Source organism: Oncorhynchus nerka, linkage group LG8, assembly GCF_034236695.1.
Source record: "Oncorhynchus nerka isolate Pitt River linkage group LG8, Oner_Uvic_2.0, whole genome shotgun sequence".
Classification (NCBI taxonomy): Eukaryota; Metazoa; Chordata; class Actinopteri; order Salmoniformes; family Salmonidae; genus Oncorhynchus; species Oncorhynchus nerka.
In genome coordinates, this window is record NC_088403.1 from 26,139,032 (window position 1) to 26,156,457 (window position 17,426).

Here is a 17,426-nt window from a genome sequence, read left to right on the forward strand (position 1 = left end):
CCTCTCCCTCCCACCCACCCACCCACCCTCTCCCTCCTTCGCCCTTCGAGCAATTTCAGTGATTGGACACTAGTATGAGGTATGTGTGCTCTCTGATTGAGGTGGTCAGATTGTAGACATGAATACTGTATGCATCCAGACTGAAACAGTGTCTGTATGTAGCATGATGCCCTGGGAAACAGCAGCAACATTAAATGAGAACTCAAGAGCTTGTTGCCTTGAGGCTGTGGCTCATTTAATCACCTATTGTAGAACTATTGTCCTGTTTGGTTTTTTTATTTGGTCTGAGAGCACACTGTTTTTTATTCTTTAAAACAACAACAACACAACACAAAGACAATACTAATGGCCGCTCCCACCGTGGTCGCTCTGGTCAGTGGGTGTGCTCGCCCCCACCCGCCCCGAGATGCCGAGCCCAAAAGGATTTTCATAGGGCGGGGAGAACCAAGCCCTGCCCGACCCCCGGGCAGGTATTGAAGCGAGCGCAGCCATCATCACCAGGGCCAGCACACACCTCTCACAGCATGAAACCAAAACACAAAACATAAATAGTCAAATGCAAAACATACAAATTCCCATCCCCACCTCAAACATTTATACTGTACATTTGTGTATAAAATTATTCCAACACTCCACTCTTCAGACAGCCACAGATCAACCCATCTTTCCCAGTAAATCACCATTCTACCATTTCCTCTTCTAATGCATCCCTCCATTCTCCCATGGTGTCTCATTAGGAACCTCCCCATCATTCTACCATGGTGTCTCATTAGGAACCTCCCCATCATTATACCATGGTGTCTCATTAGAGACTTGAACCTCCCCATCATTCTACCATGGTGTGTCACTAGAGACTTGAACCTCCCCATAATTCTACCATGGTGTCTCACTAGAGACTTTAACCTCCCCATCATTCTACCATGGTGTCTCACTAGAGACTTGAACCTCCCCATCATTCTACCATGGTGTCTCACTAGAGACTTGAACCTCCCCATCATTCTACCATGGTGTCTCACTAGAGACTTGAACCTCCCCATCATTCTACCATGGTGTCTCACTAGAGACTTGAACCTCCCCATCATTCTACCATGGTGTCTCACTAGAGACTTGAACCTCCCCATAATTCTACCATGGTGTCTCACTAGAGACTTGAACCTCCCCATAATTCTACCATGGTGTCCCACTAGGGACTTGAACCTCCCCATCATTCTACCATGGTGTCTCACTAGAGACTTGAACCTCCCCATCATTCTACCATGGTGTCTCACTAGAGACTTGAACCTCCCCATCGACATTTCTGCTGAAATTGCCCCAAAAAGAAACATTTTACCCAAGAGCACAATGATATTTCCTATTGGCTGACTGTGTCCTTCAAATCCTCCAGCAATAGCTGGCAGGTCCAACACCACCCTGATATTATGGCATAACAACCATGCCTGGACCTGACTCCAAAAACAAGCCAGCGATGGACAGTGCCAAGAGAGATGCTCTACTAATTCTGTTTTCTGCATGGCAGAGTCTGCACCGGTCTGACTGTTGAATACCCCATATACTGAGCATTCTGTTTGTAGCGAGAATTTAATATAATAGCTTAAATTGAAAATAACAAATGAATGCATCAATTGTTGTTTTGTACTGTATATCAGTTCATAAACCCCATGCCATGGTATTGGGACATCGAAAATCTGTTCCCAACTATCTTGAATTTTATACGGGATAGTTGTCAACCCTCTTGACTGTGAAACTATACACGATACATTTCACGATTTATATTAGTTTTCATCAGCCATTTATGATATTTAATGAGTGGCATAAACTATACTGAACAAAAATATAAACGCAACATGTAAAGTGTTGGTCCCATGTTTCATGAGTAGAAGTTAAAGATCCCAGAAAATGTCCATATGCACAAAATTTCGATAATTTCTCTGAAATTTTGGGCACAAATGTATTTACATCCCTGTTAGTGAGCATTTCTCCTTTCTCCACAACACAATGCCACATATGTCTCAAGGGACTGTGTAATTGGTATCCTGACTGCAGGAATGTCCACCAGAGCGGTTGCCAGATATTGAACGTTCATTTCTCTACCATAAACTGCATCCAACGATATATTAGAGAAGAGATTTAAGGCCTTGATATTTAATAGTTTTAGCCACCCAAACTCATATTCATTATATAAATAGATCTGTTTAACTTTCTTGATTTCCATTCTAAATTAAATGAAATGGTTTTTGCTCACATTGCTTTTTCAAGTTCTCTCCTAAAGTCGGTAGAGCCATGAATAGATACTGTGATATGACGAGAGAATGAATCAGTGTCTTTTTCCCATAGACTGACAGGTGTTTCCCTTTCCATGGTTTCAAGATCCTATCTGTTTTCTATCAAAATTGATAGTTGCAAGATCATTCAACTTTTCAGGAATGTGTACACGAAGCACATCAACAGCACCATCCACCCAGGTAATCAGGAGACCACATAGCAATTTAAAGTCTGTGTCTTTTAGAGACCCAACCCGTAATATAGTACACTTATCATAGTTGGGTTTTAATCCAGATAAACTGGAAACATTATCCAGCTCCTCAATAAGACCATTCAGGGTTGAAGATTGTGGACTCAAGAAAAGAAAACTTGAATCATCATCATACATTGATACCTTTGTTTCTAATCCATACATTTTTAACCCCTTACTTTTTAAAATTGGATCTGATTTTTATAATGAACTATTCAATGGCCATAGCAAACAAGTATGGTGAAAGACGGCAACCCTGTTTTACACCTCTTAACAATACAACTCTTTGAGAAATAACCATTATTTATCATTTTACATAAAGGAGTGTTATACACATGACATTTGTCCATTTTACAAGAGATTCTCTAAAATTGAAATAATCCAGGCAGTTATAAATAAATTAAAGCCATACTTTTATTGAAGGCTTTTTCAAAATCTGCTATAACTTTAAAAATGATGCCTGGTTTCTGATAGTTTTCAATTATTTCTAATGTCTGTTATCTCCAATAGATCCTCAATCCATACTTTTTTCACTTTTGGCACCTTAGAAAAGGATACCAGAAAGTCATCAATCCGACTAGCTTGATATTTCCTAATTGCTGAAGACCGAGAGGCCATTAAGGCCTTTGGAATGTGCCATCAGCCACTTCTCTCTCCAATGCACTGGCCCTGGGGACACAGTAAATTGCACTCACAACACACTGTTTAATGGCCTGTTACTACACTGCCAAAAACAGCTCAGCAATAAACACGCGCACAAACACGCAAACTCACACATACACTCGCTCTCTCACTCATACACTCACTCACTCACGCTCACACACACACACACACTCTCTTTTTATTCCTGTGTCGAGTTGGAATAAGACCTCAGGTAGTAAAATTCCAGTCTTTACCTGAGTGGAGCAGGCTGGGAAAAACACAGCCTTAAGAAACTTACTCTGCCCAAGGGCAGACTTCCAGGGAGTAACTTCTCTAGTTAAACAGAGGAGAAAGGACAGAAACATATTCTACCCATAAACTTCTGACATGCGGCACTATACTTCATACATATACACACAGACACACTATGCGACAGTACACACACACACACACACACACAGTGAAGCTGACCTTTTGTAATCAGTACTTAAGATGGAAAGACTAGCGAGGCACTAATGAATAAATAACATCCAACCTTAATAACACTCTCCATCAATCACACGCCTGTCTGACTGTCTGTGTCTGTCTGCTTGTCTGTGTCTGTCTGCTTGTCTGTGCCTGTCTGACTGTGTCTGTCTGCCTGTTTGGCAGATTAGAATTCGAGCATCTCTGTTGATGTAAAGGGTTTGAAAGTTTCATATCTCTGAAATCCCTTTATATTCAGTGAAATGTGCCAGCTTCAGTCAGTGTGTGTTATTAAATATGAATGAGTGGGGATGGTGGCTGAGCAGAGGCAGGGGAGGAAGAGGGACACGTTTTTTATATGACAGATGCCAAAAGGACACACACTGACTGTCGAGTGCTGCTGGCTACAACGTGTGTGTGTATTTGTGTGGTCATCATCACCAGTAATAACAACAACATATGGATTTGTCTTCCATAATGTAAATGCTAGTCTGCGGATGTTAAATCTAGGCCACTTTCCTTCAAACTGCAAAACATGTCAACTATCCTGTAATGAAAATATGGGGCATGTGTAGTAGGGAGGGTGAAAAGTGTATGTTCTGTCTCTCAGCCTCTCCTCTCCCTGCTCTGTAGTCTGTTCCAGCCACGATTATGCCGTCCCAGTTGACTCACAGGCAAGCCGCCACTCTCCAGCCATGCTAATTAACGTATGGATGGCTGGCGAGAGCCCGGGAGTCCCCAAACGCTCCTGTCCACTCCAGTAGCCGTTACCGACCAAGGGTTTCCACTGTCAGATAGAATTTGTGGAATATGTCAGTGCCATCCCCCTGCCGTCCCCTTGACTCACCTCCATGATCTCAACCCTTTCCACTATGCCTACCCTCTATATGGGATATATAGCTGAATACCAGCTAGACCCCTGAGTACATACCGTTCTTTACATGTTCACTCTTTCATCCAATCACTGAGGGGGTGGTTTGTCATATACTAGGATAAATAGCTCGATGTAGTTTTGCATAGCCTATCCCCTAAATGGGTCATGGTATGGGAATCAGCTATCAGTGTCGTTGTTTGTGCTATACGTATAACTCGTCACTGTATCTCACCCACGACATTACAAGTTAAGAATGAACACAAACACCAGGGACAAAACAACTATACCGTTGCAAACTATTTAGTGTTGGAATGACCATATAAAGAAAAGCGTTTAGGGGCCACGTCCACCACAAACATCTGGCTGCACATTCGCTCCCGACAAAAACAATTGGGGTAAAGGAACCGAATGACTAAAACCTACTTCGTAAATTTGTTCAACAGCTGTTGTGTTAATGCAATTGACAGAGAGGTCGCACGCAATAGCTACGTGGTTTGTGAAAAAAAAGCTGCTGTTGCCTTCAATGAAACACCTGCCCAGCAGTACAAATCCTTGACTAACCGGGTTATACCTGGCTGTCAAAACAACATATACAAACACTGAGTGTATAAATACCATTCAGTTAGACATGTGTTGGCTAGATACAAAAAAAATCTAAAAGCAAATAAAGAAATGACCACAATTTACAAACAGCCTATCTTTAATTATGGAATGAACTACAGTCTCACATTGTGTAATGGATATGCTGCACATCATTTCCAAATCAAGTCGCCCCAACACTTGGGACTGCACGACGGAACGGTTCCGAACTCGACTATCAGTCACCGATAAGGTATAGCCCAATACTTTGTAAACCACGGTTAGTTGGGAATGGGATAATTCACATAGAGACAACTGGTTGTTGCTGCCGATTTGTCCACTACAACCGCCACGAAGAAGTGATTGTACGCTACCGAATAACAAACGTGACAAATGTTGGCTAGCTCTACAGACGCAGTCAGATACGTGACACCAAGTCTCCGTCATTCCACAGACGATGTGATCAGGAAGGCATATTTACCATTTCGCCGCAGATGTTATATCTCACTACTTCTGATGAACTTGTATCGGCACTGGGCATAGTCCCGTACGTAGTTTGGTCCGTGAATGTGGACTTGACGTTCCACTACAAAAGCAAAGTTACAAACTGTCCATCGCGCTCACGCCGTCCAGGTCCGAGAGCTGTCACTCACTACTGTCACCCACCACAGTTGTCGGGTGATCAGTGTCTCCGGAGGTAATCTGCTTCAGAAGCACAGGACAGAGTGGGAAGCCACTAGACTCCGCCCACTACTCCAGAAGGGAGGGGGTCAATTCATTGATATATTTAACCTACACAATTATGACTTGCCCATGTAATTAACAATTAACCCGTTAGGACTCTGAATTAACCTCGCAATCATGTATCTAAAATCTGTTTTTAACTGTAGCCAGAGTTGAGTTGGGTGAGAGTGTGTTGCCTATGTTGAAATAAACAACCATCCACGATGAGAAATAGGAATATGTAGTAAGTAGCCTAGAAATGGAGAGAAGGCATCAAATGTCAGTCTCCCCATACACATGTTGCTGCCCATGGGACGACCTGACATTTTACTAATGGCATGTCGAATTAATATAGCGCTAGATACATTGAAGGTCATTGTCATTTTCCACCGAATGCGAGATGTCCATTTAGCGCGGTCCTGGTCACAGTGGCCGCGCCTCATGACCTCCCTGATAACTGATATCATCAAGCGTCCGCACCTGTTGGTGACTGGCACATCTTTGTTCTAGAATATTGGTTCCCGAAATAATATCCTATTGGTGAGCCAATTTGTAAATGCAGAAGATTTTTTTACTTAGTTATAAGGAATTCTTGTCACTTTACAAGATCCCTGTAACACCTAAAGGTTTTGCAATTGTTTTAGATGCCATTCCCTCAGGTGTTGCTATGTTATTCACGGGACGTGTCAAGACCTGACCCTCAGAGCCTACCTTCTGTTGACCCTGTTGACTCATCAGTAGGAAAGATGTGTTCCTCTTTTGGTCCATTCAACAACAGAGCGATACGAACCTTGTTTCAGCAGGATGTTGTATCTATATACCTTATGTCATGCCTTATTGGAACGGTTTTATTGATAATATATGTGGAGGGAAAAGTTTGGATTTTGCCACACACATACCTACTTGTTAACAAAATGAAGGACGTTTCCTTTAAAATTATTCATAAATATTATCCTGCCAACCACTACATGAAGAAGTTTAAGAGAAACATAAACTCAAATTGTACCATTTGACCACCCAGAAACGGTGTTGCATCTTTTTTGGCATTGTATTCATGAAATTCATGTAAAACTGTGGCAAGACATCAGTAGATTTATAATTGAACACATTTATGAAGATTTTACACTATTGTGGAGATGTGTACTGCTTAGATTCTACGATAGAAATAAGTTGAAACAATTTTAGGTAATTAATTGCATTATACTTTTGGCCAAATTTCATATTCAGAAATGTACATTTACAAACAAAACACCACATTTTATTACCTTAAAAAAAGAAATGTAACTATATTTTAAGACAATGAAATACTCTACTAACAAAAAAGCTGTTAGAATTGTAAGTGTAGGTCTGTCTGTCCCTTAAGGTACTTGTGTAATGTGATGTTGTACCCCCCTATCCCCGCCCCCTAGCCCAATTGTCCTTTGTATAGTCTTTATATATACTTGTGTTACCCCATGTAAAAAATAAAGACTGCCACATCTTTCCACAGAACCCTCAACAGTGCCCCATGTAGGTGCTTTACTGCATGCATGTGTGCTACAGAGATCGGCTTGGTAAGATAGCTGATAAAAATCGAGCATTTCTATAGTGAGTTAAGTGAAGTAGCCTTGGCCTAAGCATGTCACCCTTTGGAAGAGGTAGTGGATACCCCATCATTGTCTCCAAGGATAAAGGTCCCCATAAATAATTCAATAAGAAAATATATTTTGTTGTGTCATCCATTTTTAAAGACACAGTTGGCAGCCCACTGTGCTGCTGGCTAACAGATGAGTCCAGTAGCTGTGTCACGTGACCCAGGCCCAGAAAGTTGTTGTTATTTCACTGTCCATTAACAGAACAGCGCATTTCATCCTCAGCTTATTCATATGCAGCCTCCCACCTGGTAAACCAGCTATAACAAACCTGATCAGTAAGCAAACACACACATATGCACATAGGCACATAGGCCACCATATTGGAGGTGGAAATGCCAAAAGCCAAGAAGGAATATGGATGGAAACTCATTCATTGATTTGAGGCAGAGAGATGATGAGGATTGCACTGAACTGCACACACTGTATAAAGGTGGATGTCGGTTGTGAATAACACATAGGCCTACACGCGCACACATACACACACGCGCGCCCACACACCCACAGTATATGAAAATGGTAGCCAAGGAGGGAATATATACAATCAAATATATTAATTGATTTGAGGCAGACAGATAACGGCGATCGGATTGCAGTTTCATACACTGAATGAATGTGTGAAAGTACTGCTTAAAAGTGTGAGTAACACACACACACACACACACCCTGCATTGATACCCTAGATTCCCAACGTGCCTGTGGAATCAGATGTGTGAAGGTAAGACTGGGCTGGCAGAATGAGAGCAGCTCCTCTGGTGGCCAGTAAGAAGGAGAGAGAGAGAAAGAATACTGAATGAGTCACACAGCCATTAATCGCCATAACGACCGGGCCGGTGACAGGTAGACGTTCCGAGACTGAATGAATCAGCTTGGAGGGAGAGAACATCACCTGGCACAGAGGGCACGGTGGGCACAGAGAGGGGTGGCATGAGTGCCAAGATGGGATCCGATGAAATCTGGCTCTGGAGTAATTCATTCATTAGATACGGAGTCGATTGGAGAAGGGAGAATATGTTGATACATTTGGTGAGGGTGAATCATTAATAAGTTATTTACATGCTGAATATCAGAAATACTGCAGCCAGAGACCGTACAAGTAGTCATCATGTCTTCTTTACCTTGTCACTCTCAACACAGGCCGAAAACAGCCCCTAGCCTGGCCCCACTTAGCCCCTTCACTGTTGGCAGATCTGAAGAAACCAGGTAAGCAACATGGTGATGATCTATCAAGCCCTCAAATGGGTTTATGGGAGCTTCAACCATGTTGCTTCCATCTATTTCCATACTAGAAACACAAAATAGACTTCTTGAGCCGACAGGGATCCTAGCGGCTAGTTTGAATCCCAGAGCCGACAAGGTGAATAATCTGTCTGTGTCCTTGAGCAATGAAATGAACCCTAATTGCTCCAGGGTCGCTGTTAATAATGGCAGACCCTGGCCATGACCCCACTCTCCGAGGGTGTCCCAAGGGGGAGTTGGGATATGCAACAAAAAAAACATTTCCAATTCACACATGCGTATAATACACACTTGTACATGAAATAGGACAAATATAAGACCCACCAAATTATTATTAGTAGTATTATAAATAAGGTCAGAGAGATAGAGGGGTTTTGGGGACAGATCTCGCTGCTTTGCTCAGACCATTTAACTAATCCACTTCTAGTCCATTATCACCTATGTAGGCCTGTTGATTAGTTCCAATGTGTTTGATTTATAATGAGGAATGGAATGTAAATTTGGTCTAAATTGGTGTTTGGCTGCATTGATTTGTCTTGGAGCACCATGTGTGCCCAGAGAGAATAGCTTTAGAACAAACACGGATGCACGCACACCCACAGTCTGCTCATTTAACCCACTTTAACCCACTTTGAATTGAGCACTAATCACCAGCCATGAAACTCTAGTACAGCTACTACACTGGTCTCAACGACAAAACCAAGTCAAAGTTTATTCCTTGCGCCGCTCTCTCTCTCCCTTTCTACTGCTTTCTTAATCACACAGAAGTCTCATCCCTCTGAGGGCTGAACTACCTGCAGTGTGTTTGCTCTTTATAAATACACACTCTCCTTTGCAGCAATATCTTATAGAAATGGCACTAGTGGTCTCGCTTGATAGTCCAGCTCCTTGGAGTTGATCATCCGATTACTCTGAAAGAAAAGATTGTCCAGGAATATTGACTTTGCATAGGGAGACAGTCGGCTATAGTTCATCTGGTGTGTCCTCGTGCGTGTGCTGTTTATCGCAAAGACTGCCATTGTTTTACTTCCCCCTGGTGTTCGTTCTACACTTCCTGCGCCACTTCCTGTCTCTGTCCCAGACGTCACCCCAATCTGACCTCTACCTTCCCACGTGGTTGCGGAAGGGAATATTGAGGTGGAGTTATGGAATGTTGATGTAGAGATCTGGAATGTTTTGATGGGATTCTAATGAAGCCTCTATAAGGGTCATACTGGCTCATAACTGACCCCAAAGCTGCCCTCTCAACACCAGAGTGTGTGTGTTTGTGCGTGGGTGATTGTATGATAATCTTACGAAGAACAAGGAAATTGAAACGAACAGACAATTCCCCCTGGTAAGGCATTGGAACAGACTGCTCTGAGGAACTCTGTCCCTTCTCCTTCCTGTGTGACTCAGTGAGATGCCAGGGCCAGATTAGGTCACACACTGTCTCAGTCTCAGTCTCTCTCTCTCTCTCTCTCTCTCTCTCTCTCTCTCTCTCTCTCTCTCTCTCTCTCTCTCTCTCTCTCTCTCTCTCACACACACACACACACACACACACACACACACACACACACACACACACACACTCCCTGTTTCAGTCCTGTGTGCACCATTGTGTGTATGGAGTACATGTGACAGAGAGTGAGTGTGACAGTGTTTGTGACAGCCTGTGTGACAGCTTCCCTAATCTCGACGCAGCAACGCGGGTACTCTGAAAAGATTCAGTATACTGAGGCAGCGTGAATAACACACACACACACACACACACACACGCACACACACACACACACACACACACAAATACAGTCCTTGCCTCTCAGTAATTGGGGCAGTGTGGTTGAACTGGTTTGGGATGACCTAATCCTACACCCTAGTTCTGTTCAGAAGAAAAACAACCTCATCTCTCTCAAACCCTTATGCGTCATTCTGCATACCCCTTAAAACACTCTCTTCCCCCTCCAAAGCACCATCTCTTTCTCTCACTCTCTCTCTCTCTCTAAAATCACTCTCTTCTCCCGGTCTGTCTGTCTGTCCATCTGTCCGTCTGTCTGTCTGTCTGTCTGTCTGTCTGTCTGTCTGTCTGTCTGTCTGTCTGTCTGTCTGTCTGTCTGTCTGTCTGTCTGTCTGTCTGTCTGTCTGTCTGTCTGTCTGTCTGTCTCTCTCTCTCTCTCTCTCTCTCTCTCTGTCTCTGTCTCTGTCTCTGTCTCTGTCTCTGTCTCTGTCTCTCTCTCTGTCTCTCTCTCTCTCTCTGTGTCTGTCTCTGTCTCTGTCTCTCTCTCTGTCTCTCTCTGTCTCTCTCTCTCTCTCTGTCTCTCTCTCTCTCTCTCTCTCAGTCTCTCTCTCTGTCTCTCTGTCTCTCTCTGTCTCTCTCTCTCTCTGTCTCTCTCTCTCTCTGTCTCTGTCTCTCTCTGTGTCTCTCTCTCTCTGTCTCTCATCTTACTTAACAAGTTTTACATTAGTGGAGAGGAAGCTGTACTGCTTCCTCTCCACTAATTTCTAATACGAGCTGCTGATTTTAGACTCAGTGAGAACACACACACACACACACACACACACACACACACACACACACACACACACACACACACACACACACACACACACACACACACACACACACACACACACACACACACACACACACACACACACACACACACAGCCACTGTTTCTATGGAGGGATTGCTCTGACAAACCAAACCAGTCTCGTCGGCCTCATACCTCAGCCATGTGTAATAACAGAGGCTACTTTCTGACTGGCAGACATTATTAAACACACTCAGAGGACAGATTGGGACGAATCAACACTGGCGTGCTAAAATTACATTATAAGTCACAACTGGACTGTACTAAACTGGAATGGCAGGCCTATTTGTGGGGACCAGCAGGGAGAGACTGTAGAGAGGAAAGGGCAGGGAGTGGAATAGACAGAAACTACCTCCTCTCTCTCTCTTCTTCTTCCCCTTCTCTTGTCCTCTCTCTCCCTCCTTTCCCGTTGGACCCCCTGCTTCCCCCAAACAGCTCTCCTTTTCAGCCAGACATCACGCTATTGAGAAAGCCCCTCCCCCCTTTACCCCCAACAAAACACCCCTCCTTGCCCCCTGTCCTCCTCTACTCCTCCCATCCTGTTCTATTCAGACCCAGAGTGAAATGATGGATCAAAAGACCCATCCACATGCCACTAATCCCCCCCCCCACCTCCACGGTCTCTTTTGTCCGATTCCACGCTTCAAGATTGCTTCGGTCACGTGGACTGGTCCATGTTCCACATAGCGTCGGACAATAACATTGATGAATACGCTGATTCGGTGAGCAAGTTTATTAGCAAGTGCATCAGGGATGTTGTAGCCACAGCGTCTATTAAAACATTCCCCAACCAGAAACCGTGGATTGATGGCAGCATTCGCGCAAAACTGAAAGCGCAAACCTCTCCTTTTAATCAGGGCAAGGTGACCGGAAACATGACCGACGCTTAGAGACAAAGTAGAGTCTTAATTCAACGGCTCAAATCAAATCAAATTTTATTTGTCACATACACATGGTTAGCAGATGTTAATGCGAGTGTAGCGAAATGCTTGTGCTTCTAGTTCCGACAATGCAGTGATAACCAACAAGTAATCTAACTAACAATTCCAAAACTACTGTCTTATACACAGTGTAAGGGGATAAAGAATATGTACATAAGGATATATGAATGAGTGATGGTACAGGGCAGCATACAGTAGATGGTATCGAGTACAGTATATACATATGAGATGAGTATGTAGACAAAGTAAACAAAGTGGCATAGTTAAAGTGGCTAGTGATACATGTATTACATAAGGATGCAGTCGATGATGTAGAGTACAGGATATACGTATGCATATGAGATGAATAATGTAGGGTAAGTAACATTATATAAGGTAGCATTGTTTAAAGTGGCTAGTGATATATTTACATCATTTCCCATCAATTCCCATTATTAAAGTGGCTGGAGTTGGGTCAGTGTCAATGACAGTGTGTTGGCAACAGCCACTCAATGTTAGTGGTGGCTGTTTAACAGTCTGATGGCCTTGAGATAGAAGCTGTTTTTCAGTCTCTCGGTCCCAGCTTTGATGCACCTGTACTGACCTCGCCTTCTGGATGATAGCGGGGTGAACAGGCAGTGGTTCGGGTGGTTGATGTCCTTGATGATCTTTATGGCCTTCCTGTAACATCGGGTGGTGTAGGTGTCCTGGAGGGCAGGTAGTTTGCCCCGGTGATGCGTTGTGCAGACCTCACTACCCTCTGGAGAGCCTTACGGTTGAGGGGCGGAGCAGTTGCCGTACCAGGCGGTGATACAGCCCGCCAGGATGCTCTCGATTGTGCATCTGTAGAAGTTTGTGAGTGCTTTTGGTGACAAGCCGAATTTCTTCAGCCTCCTGAGGTTGAAGAGGCGCTGCTGCGCCTTCTTCACGACGCTGTCAGTGTGAGTGGACCAATTCAGTTTGTCTGTGATGTGTATGCCGAGGAACTTAAAACTTGCTACCCTCTCCACTACTGTTCCATCGATGTGGATAGGGGGGTGTTCCCTCTGCTGTTTCCTGAAGTCCACAATCATCTCCTTAGTTTTGTTGACGTTGAGTGTGAGGTTATTTTCCTGACACCACACTCCGAGGGCCCTCACCTCCTCCCTGTAGGCCGTCTCGTCGTTGTTGGTAATCAAGCCTACCACTGTTGTGTCGTCCGCAAACTTGATGATTGAGTTGGAGGCGTGCGTGGCCACACAGTCGTGGGTGAACAGGGAGTACAGGAGAGGGCTCAGAACGCACCCTTGTTGGGCCCCCGTGTTGAGGATCAGCGGGGAGGAGATGTTGTTGCCTACCCTCACCACCTGGGGGCGGCCCGTCAGGAAGTCCAGTACCCAGTTGCACAGGGTGGGGTCGAGACCCAGGGTCTCGAGCTTGATGATGAGTTTGGATGGTACTATGGTCTTAAATGCTAAGCTGTAGTCGATGAACAGCATTCTCACATAGGTATTCCTCTTGTCCAGGTGGGTTAGGGCAGTGTGCAGTGTGGTTGAGATTGCATCGTCTGTGGACCTATTTGGGCGGTAAGCAAATTGGAGTGGGTCTAGGGTGTCAGGTAGGGTGGAGGTGATATGGTCCTTGACTAGTCTCTCAAAGCACTTCATGATGACGGAAGTGAGTGCTACGGGGCGGTAGTCGTTTAGCTCAGTTACCTTAGCTTTCTTGGGAACAGGAACAATGGTGGCCCTCTTGAAGCATGTGGGAACAGCAGACTGGTATAGGGATTGATTGAATATGTCCGTAAACACACCGGCCAGCTGGTCTGCGCATGCTCTGAGGGCGCGGCTGGGGATGCCGTCTGGGCCTGCAGCCTTGCGAGGGTTAACACGTTTAAATGTCTTACACACCTCGGCTGCAGTGAAGGAGAGTCCGCATGTTTTCGTTGCAGGCCGTTTCAGTGGCACTGTATTGTCCTCAAAGCGGGCAAAAAAGTTATTTAGTCTGCCTGGGAGCAAGACATCCTGGTCCGTGACTGGGCTGGGTTTCTTCTTGTAGTCCGTGATTGACTGTAGACCCTGCCACATGCCTCTTGTGTCTGAGCCGTTGAATTGAGATTCTACTTTGTCTCTGTACTGACGCTTAGCTTGTTTAATAGCCTTGCGGAGGGAATAGCTGCACTGTTTGTATTCGGTCATGTTGCCAGACACCTTGCCCTGATTAAAAGCAGTGGTTCGCGCTTTCAGTTTCACGCGAATGCTGCCATCAATCCACGGTTTCTGGTTAGGGAATGTTTTTATCGTTGCTATGGGAACGACATCTTCAACGCACGTTCTAATGAACTCGCACACCGAATCAGCGTATTCGTCAATATTTTTATCTGACGTCAATACGAAACATGTCCCAGTCCACGTGATGGAAGCAGTCTTGGAGTGTGGAGTCAGCTTGGTCTGACCAGCGTTGGACAGACCTCAGCGTGGGAGCCTCTTGTTTCAGTTTCTGCCTGTAGGCAGGGATCAACAAAATGGAGTCGTGGTCAGCTTTTCCGAAAGGGGGGCGGGGCAGGGCCTTATATGCGTCGCGGAAGTTAGAGTAACAGTGATCCAGGGTTTTACCACCCCTGGTTGCGCAATCGATATGCTGATCAAATTTAGGGAGTCTTGTTTTCAGATTAGCTTTGTTAAAATCCCCAGCTACAATGAATGCAGCCTCCGGATAAATGGTTTCCAGTTTGCAAAGAGTTAAATAAAGTTCGTTCAGAGCCATCGATGTGTCTGCTTGGGGGGGGATATATACGGCTGTGATTATAATCGAAGAGAATTCTCTTGGAAGATAATGCGGTCTACATTTGATTGTGAGGAATTCTAAATCAGGTGAACAGAAGGATTTGAGTTCCTCTATGTTTCCTTCATCACACCATGTCTCGTTAGTCATGAGGCATACGCCCCCGCCACTCTTCTTACCAGAAAGATGTTTGTTTCTGTCGGCGCGATGCGTGGAGAAACCCGTTGGCTGCACCGCATCGGATAGCGTCTTCCCAGTAAGCCATGTTTCCGTGAAGCAGAGAACGTTGCAGTCTCTGATGTCCCTCTGGAATGCGACCCTTGCTCGGATTTCATCAACCTTGTTGTCAAGAGACTGGACATTGGCAAGAAGAATGCTGGGGAGTGGTGCGTGATGTGCCCTTGTCCTGAGTCTGACCAGAAGACTGCTACGTTTCCCTCTTTTTCGGAGTCGTTTCCTTGGGTCGCTGCATGCGATCCATTCCGTTGTCCTGTTTGTAAGGCAGAACACAGGATCCGCGTCGCGGAAAACATATTCTTGATCGTACTGATGGTGAGTTGGCGCTGATCTTATATTCAGTAGTTCTTCTCGACTGTATGTAATGAAACCTAAGATGACCTGGGGTACTAATGTAAGAAATAACACGTAAAAAAACAAAAAACTGCATAGTTTCCTAGGAACGCGAAGCGAGGCGGCCATCTCTGTCGGCGCCGGAAGTAGTCCGGCTCAGACACGAGAGGTATGTGGCAGGGTCTACAGTCAATCACGGACTACAAAAGAAAAAACAGTCCCGTCGCGGACCAGGATGTCTTGCTCCCAGACAAATTAAACAACTTCTTAGCTCGCTTTGAGGACAACACAGTGCCACTGACACGGCCCGCTACCAAAACCTGCGGTCTCTCCTTCACTGCAGCCAACTTGAGTAAAACATTTAAACGTGTTAACCCTCGCAAGGCTGCCGGCCCAGACGGCATCCCTAGCCGCGTCCTCAGAGCATGCACAGACCAGTTGGCTGGTGTGTTTACGGACATATTCAATCCCTATCCCAGTCTGCTGTTCCCACATGCTTCAAGAGGGCCACCATTGTTCCTGTTCCCAAGAAAGCGAAGGTAACTGAGCTAAATGACTATCGCCCCGTAGCACTTACTTTCGTCATCGTGAAGTGCTTTGAGAGACTAGTCAAGGACCATATCACCTCCACCCTACCTGACACCCTAGACCCACTGCAATTTGCTTACCGCCCAAATAGGTCCACAGACGACACAATCGCAATCACACTGCACACGGCCCTAACCCATCTGGACAAGAGGAATACCTATGTAAGAATGCTGTTCATCGACTACAGCTTAGCATTTAAGACCATAGTACCATCCAAACTCATCATCAAGCTCGAGACCCTGGGTCTCGACCCCGCCCTGTGCAACTGGTTCCTGGACTTCCTGACGGGCCGCTCCCAGGTGGTGAGGGTAGGTAACAACATCTCCACCCCGCTGATCCTTAACACTGGGGCCCCACAAGGCTGCGTTCTCAGCCCTCTCCTGTACTCCCTGTTCACCCATGACTACGTGGCCATGCACACCTCCAACTCAGTCATCAAGTTTGCAGACGACACTACAGTGGTATGCTTGATTACCAACAACGACGAGACGGCCTACAGGGAGGAGGTGAGGGCCCTCGGAGTGTGGTGTCAGGAAAATAACCTCACACTCAATGTCAACAAAACAAAGGAGATGATCGTGGACTTCGGGAAACAGCAGAGGGAGCTGCTCCCTATCCACATCGATGGGACAGTAGTGGAGAAGGTGGAAAGTTTTAAGTTCTTCGGCGTACACATCACAGACAAACTGAAATGGTCCACCCACACAGACAGTGTGGTGAAAAAGGCGGAGCAGCGGCTTGTCACCAAATACACTCACAAACTTTTACAGATGCACAATTGAGAGCATACTGTTGGGCTGTATCACCGCCTGGTACGGCAACTGCTCCACCCACAACCGTAAGGCTCTCCAGAGGGTAGTGAGGTCTGCACAACGCATCACCGGGGGCAAACTACCTCTCCTCCAGGAGACCTACACCACCCAATGTCACAGGAAGGCCAAAAAGATCATCAAGGACAACAACCTCCCGAGCCACTGCCTGTTCACCCCGCTATCATCCAGAAGGCGAGGTCAGTACAGGTGCATCAATGCTGGGACCAAGAGACTGAAAAACAGCTTCAATCTCAAGGCCATCAGACTGTTAAACAGCCATCACTAACATTGAGTGGCTGCTGCCAACATACTGACTCAAATCTCTAGCCACTTTAATAATGAAAAATTGATGTAATAAATGTATCACTAGCCACTTTAAACAATGTCACTTTATATAATGTTTACATACCCTACATTACTCTAATCTCATATGTATATACTGTACTCTATACCATCTACTACATCTTGCCTATGCCGTTCGGCCATCGCTCATTCATATATTTGTATGTACATATTCTTATTCATTCCTTTACACTT

The 17,426-nt window shown here is 45.1% G+C and overlaps 1 protein-coding gene across 2 annotated transcripts in view; it reads right to left on the reverse strand.

Annotated features, from left to right (window-relative positions):
* LOC115121294 (transmembrane and coiled-coil domain protein 3-like) overlaps nt 1–17,426 on the reverse strand; it is a 46,951-nt gene that overhangs the window by 25,578 nt on the left and 3,947 nt on the right. The window contains exon 1 of one of the 2 annotated variants that reach the window (XM_065021574.1): nt 5,554–5,794. The exons of the other annotated variant lie outside the window; for it this stretch is intronic. Within the exon in view, the coding sequence (XP_064877646.1) occupies nt 5,554–5,613 (60 nt within the window). The 5' untranslated portion in view covers nt 5,614–5,794. Of the gene's footprint in view, nt 1–5,553; nt 5,795–17,426 lie in introns of those variants that run through there. 2 annotated transcript variants of the gene reach the window in all.